Below are 4410 nucleotides of genomic sequence, written 5' to 3'. Positions count from 1 at the left end.
CTTCTGGACTCATATTCAGCATATGGATAAAACTAAAAGCAATTTTAATATTTGGTCACCTTCTCCAAGCAAGCATTCCTATACAAGCTTCTGTCAATAAAACACTGCATTGAGACATTTCAGCCAGGACCTGGAAATGTTTTGGAACCCTGAATAAAGTTTTGCTTCTGTGTGGTGATCAATGTTGATCAGTATGAATACATCTGCTACCTTTATTGCAACACTACAAGTTCAGCAGCTCCCCTACAGTCAAATGTTTTAAGTGTCAGTCTTGTGCAATAACAATACTGAAATTTGCCAGTGGCAGGATGTTGCAGATCAAACACCCACACAGATTTTATATTTTCATCTTTTATTGCAGTACATTTCATATGTTGTACAGAAGTTGAAACTCTTGCCTGAAAGACTTGAAATATTGTCATGAGTTAATCAGTGGGCGATGCTGGAAAACTTGCATATTTCTTCTCTTTTGGGAGAACTAGGAGAGCTTCTCCATTTTTGGTCTCATCTGTCACGAGCTCAAGGAAGCCCTCGACTACTTCTGCAAGCCTACATCAAGAGATACAGTTACCATGATTATTCATTTCCACTGCAAAATACTTTTAAAAACATAATGCAATGTGTACAGACATTTTAAGGCTTTGTACAATTTTAGACTCACGTTAACACGCCAAGTTTTTCTATCAGTTCCTGGTTGGCACCTGCCAAGTTGGAGAATTGTCCCAGTTTGGACTTGATAGAGGAGAAGAGGTCCGTTTGAACGAATCCTGGGCAGAGGGCATTCATCCGTATACCATAGCCTGATGCAACTGAGGCAGCCTAGTAAGAAAAAGTTTCTTTACATTTTGTGTAGCTCTCGATTCAATAAGGGGCTGAAAAATGGTCACAGGAGAAAAATGGTGATTGAGTCCACTCGAACACCGAAGAGAAACTGAGCTTTGTGACCTGCATGTTCTCCTGCTAGCAGCAACCATCAGATGATTGCTACACTGGTCAGAGGCATGACATGAATAGCAACAGTAATTGTGTCAGGATATCCTCCACCCTGTTATTCCACCAGCAGGATGAACTGACGTTACAAAGTAGGATGATCCACGCAATTTCTAGTTTCAGTTCTTCAATACCATGCGCTTCAGTGTATGGTGCCAGTCCATTCCCTTGTGCATACTTTTGTTGCAACAAGTGCTTGGTGGAATTACTGTTGCCATCGTGTTAGTCTGGTCATTCTGACCTAGCATTATACTCACAACTGATGCTCGCTGATTTTTTTCCCCAGACCATTTTATGTAAACCCTAAAGTGTGCTGGAAAAAATCCCAGTAGATCAGTTTCTGAAGTACTCAGACCCACCATGCCTTGTTTAAAATCACTTCAATCATCTTTCTTTTGACGTCTTTGAGCCTCAAGTCATATTGACCCAATCAACTTTTACTGGCTGATTAGACAATGTGTTAATGAGCAGTTGAACATGCAAGTTATAGCAGTGGCACAGTTGCCCTAGTAGCCACTAAGCCCAACATGCAGCTTACATTGACTCTCCAGACAGTACAAACAAATTGAAACTGATTTTTCCTGAAATTGTGTCAGTTTCCTTACCGCAAATGCTCGAGTAAACCCAACCACTCCATGCTTGGTGGCTGTATACACAGGGCAGCAAGACAGAAGGCCAATACCTGTAGGATGGGTTGCAGTTCAAGTTCAACTCAAGTTTTCCTTTAGCAGTCATAGTCCTGATAGTTCAGGCTGTTCATGATTTCAAATGAAGTGACTACCATGCATGAAATGGTCTGTTTAGACGCAAATACATCATTTTGTTTACCTGCCATGGATGCCACATTGATGATGACCCCTCCACGACCCCCAGTCAGCTTGTTCATGTGCTCGATAACCAGGTAAGACCCCCTAATACAGCCACCCTACGACAAAAGGCATCCATGACGTTTGCAATCTCTTGTATATCTGATGTTGAGTAGCTCAATGTGAGTGTTTCTTACAAGGTTGATGCCAATAGTTTTCTCCCACGTTATCTCATTGAAGATGCCAGCATTGTTGACCAGGATGTCAATTCCACCAAAGGTTTCTACAGTTTTCTGAAAGGCAGCTTGAGACACCACAGGAATAACAGTCCTTTCAAAACCAAGTGACAAAATTCAAGCCAACAATAAAAAGACAAATTCATCTCTAGCTGTTTATTGGGAACTACAAGAACTGTTGCAGCATTCCCAATTCATGAAGCAACTTTAAGATGACTACAGAAGCATGCCAACTACAACTACCTCCGGAATCTGATCAGCTTTATTAGCAGCAAAACCCTTGTGGTCTGGTAAAGTTCTGATGGCTCATTGACTCCCACATGAACAGCAAGTAATTTCTCATGGTCTGGAACTAAATCTACAAGTATTTGAAGGAAAGCAACACACACACGCACACCTTTGCCGCCACCATTTACATTTTGTTGTGTATGCATGTTACCTTTGATCTCCTCTTCTGACTCTACGGTGCACAGCAGGAACAGGGCTCGGTCTGGTCCGTGCTCTTTGTTCAGGGTTTCAACTAAACTCCGTCCTGCAGTTTCATTCATGTCCAGGATGGCCACCTATATGTGCAGGACAACACATTTGGCATTTTGTTTTTGGTCACATCCTGCAGTGAAATGTTATGATTTACCCCCATGAAGGGTTTTAGCCACAGACACACTAAAAGAGGTCAAGAACCTGTTCCTTTTCCATCCCTCCTCAGTGAGGATGAAAATTTCATTTTAATTCATCAGATAGAGTCTTCCTTGGTCCATTCTTGCAAATACAACCCTAAAAATAAGTTAAATTTCATTGCTTAGAGTTTAAAAACAATAAGTGTTTTTAGTGAAAGAGCTATAATAAATGCTATTAAATGGATAGCAAGTTTCCCCTCCAACATCCACCTTCCAACACCACAAATACAGTAATTTGGTGGGCAACCAACTTCATACCAGGGGGATAAACCGAAGACAGCTTAATAAAAGGATGCAATTCAAATCAGACTCATTCATGCTGACTTAACCTGTATTTGCTTTCAAACTCCAAATAGGCCAAGCAGTAGTCTACTTAGAGTATTTGATTTTACTCACCTATGACTAGTAAAACTAACAAACTCATCTACTCTCACAGTTACATGCTCATATTCATCACCACAAATTTACTCATTTATTGCGGGGGGGGGGGGGAACGTATTCAACCTCAGCACTTCAAAATGTGAAGCACAAGAATATCTGATCTCAAACACTACCTTGGCACCATTTTGCAGAAGAAGTTCAGCTATTGATCTTCCTATTCCCATCGCAACTCCGGTCACTACTGCAGTTTTACCATTGAGAGCCATTTCAGCTATTTCACGAGAAGAGACCCAGAGCAGATTTGCAAGGAAATGAGAAAATGTGAAAATGTTAAGCAGAGAGAAGTTGTGTGTTTTTATATGTCGCTGGTCATCAGGAAGCCATACAATTTCCAGCTGGAATACAGGGAGAGGCAATCAGAGTAAGTGAGTGCACCTGTAGGAGGTGTGGCTCTGCTGACTGAAACTTGGCCCAACTCAATAAAACATAATTTGCCCTCATTTATTGAAGCTATGTTTTCTTTGCAAGCAATAGCAACTGTTTCTCAGACTTACTGAAGTGGAAACAGTCTAACTTAGTACGATGTCTTTGATACAGGCAACACAAATAAGTTAAATATTTTGGGCTAAATCCGTCACGATAATTCACTCTTCAGTTTGACCAATGAAATACTTTGGAAATGTTTGAAATCTATTTTGACCTGACGTTCATAAATCTCTTAATCCCCACAGCCATTAGTGGAGCTGCATGTGGCCAGCAGATGGAGGTATGGAGCTGTGCAACTTTGTGGCCAGTGTCTCTGATCTACTGTCAGAAAAGTGAAAGAGAATGTCAAAAACACCTGATTTTCAGCTTTTTTTCTGCTTTTACCTAATGTTTGTTTGTTTGTTTGTTTTTAAATTCAAGGAGAATAGCCCAATGTAAAGTTGTTGTTTTTTTTAAATCACATTGTAAGTGTTTTTTTCTGAGGCCTTCAAGTGGCAAATCCAATTACCCACATGCATTTATGGGGAGTGCATTCAAATAAACAGCCTAAAGTTTTTTTAGGAAGGAGTTTGAGCAGCAGTGCTATCAGCTGGTCCAGATAGCTGAGCCCACTCGACCGATATGACACTCCACTGGCTGGCTCAAATACTCCATATGCTGACTTTAATATTTAAGCATTAATGAAGCATTTAATAAAAGAAATGCTGATGAGTCAAACAGATCCATTAACAGAGGTTCCAGCACAACTAAAGCCCGGTTATCCCAAAGTTAGCTTCTAGCAGGTCATAGGCTGAAAGCCTGAGACTCTTTGTGGGGCCTGAGAAAGCATGAAGT

General features: G+C 40.8%; 1 protein-coding gene across 1 annotated transcript; it reads right to left on the bottom strand.

Annotated features, from left to right (window-relative positions):
- Positions 1-350: 350 nt before the first annotated feature.
- Positions 351-3426, bottom strand: LOC146379485 (15-hydroxyprostaglandin dehydrogenase [NAD(+)]-like). The gene is made up of 7 exons (XM_084940770.1): positions 3264-3426; positions 2472-2595; positions 1994-2100; positions 1819-1915; positions 1596-1672; positions 662-819; positions 351-549 (listed from the first exon to the last, which is right to left on the bottom strand). Exons 1-7 carry the CDS (start codon positions 3354-3356, stop codon positions 426-428), a joined length of 780 nt encoding a protein of 259 aa, XP_084796896.1. The 5' UTR covers positions 3357-3426; the 3' UTR covers positions 351-425.
- Between the last annotated feature and the right edge of the window lie 984 nt (positions 3427-4410).

This window comes from Perissodus microlepis, chromosome 10 (genome assembly GCF_051167445.1).
Source record: "Perissodus microlepis isolate ML-2025 ecotype Zambia chromosome 10, ASM5116744v1, whole genome shotgun sequence".
NCBI lineage: Eukaryota > Metazoa > Chordata > Actinopteri > Cichliformes > Cichlidae > Perissodus > Perissodus microlepis.
Note: the sequence above shows the minus strand (reverse complement) of the source record. Positions and strands in the feature narration are given on the sequence as shown.

Coding starts and splice junctions, on each gene's coding strand:
- LOC146379485 (XM_084940770.1), bottom strand. CDS start 3,356: ATGGCTCTCAATGGTAAAACTGCAGTAGTGACCGGAGTTGCGATGGGA. Junction 2,596..3,263: donor TTCTGCAAAATGGTGCCAAG/GTAGTGTTTGAG, acceptor CTGCACATATAG/GTGGCCATCCTGGACATGAA. Junction 1,916..1,993: donor AAACTATTGGCATCAACCTT/GTAAGAAACACT, acceptor CTTTTGTCGTAG/GGTGGCTGTATTAGGGGGTC.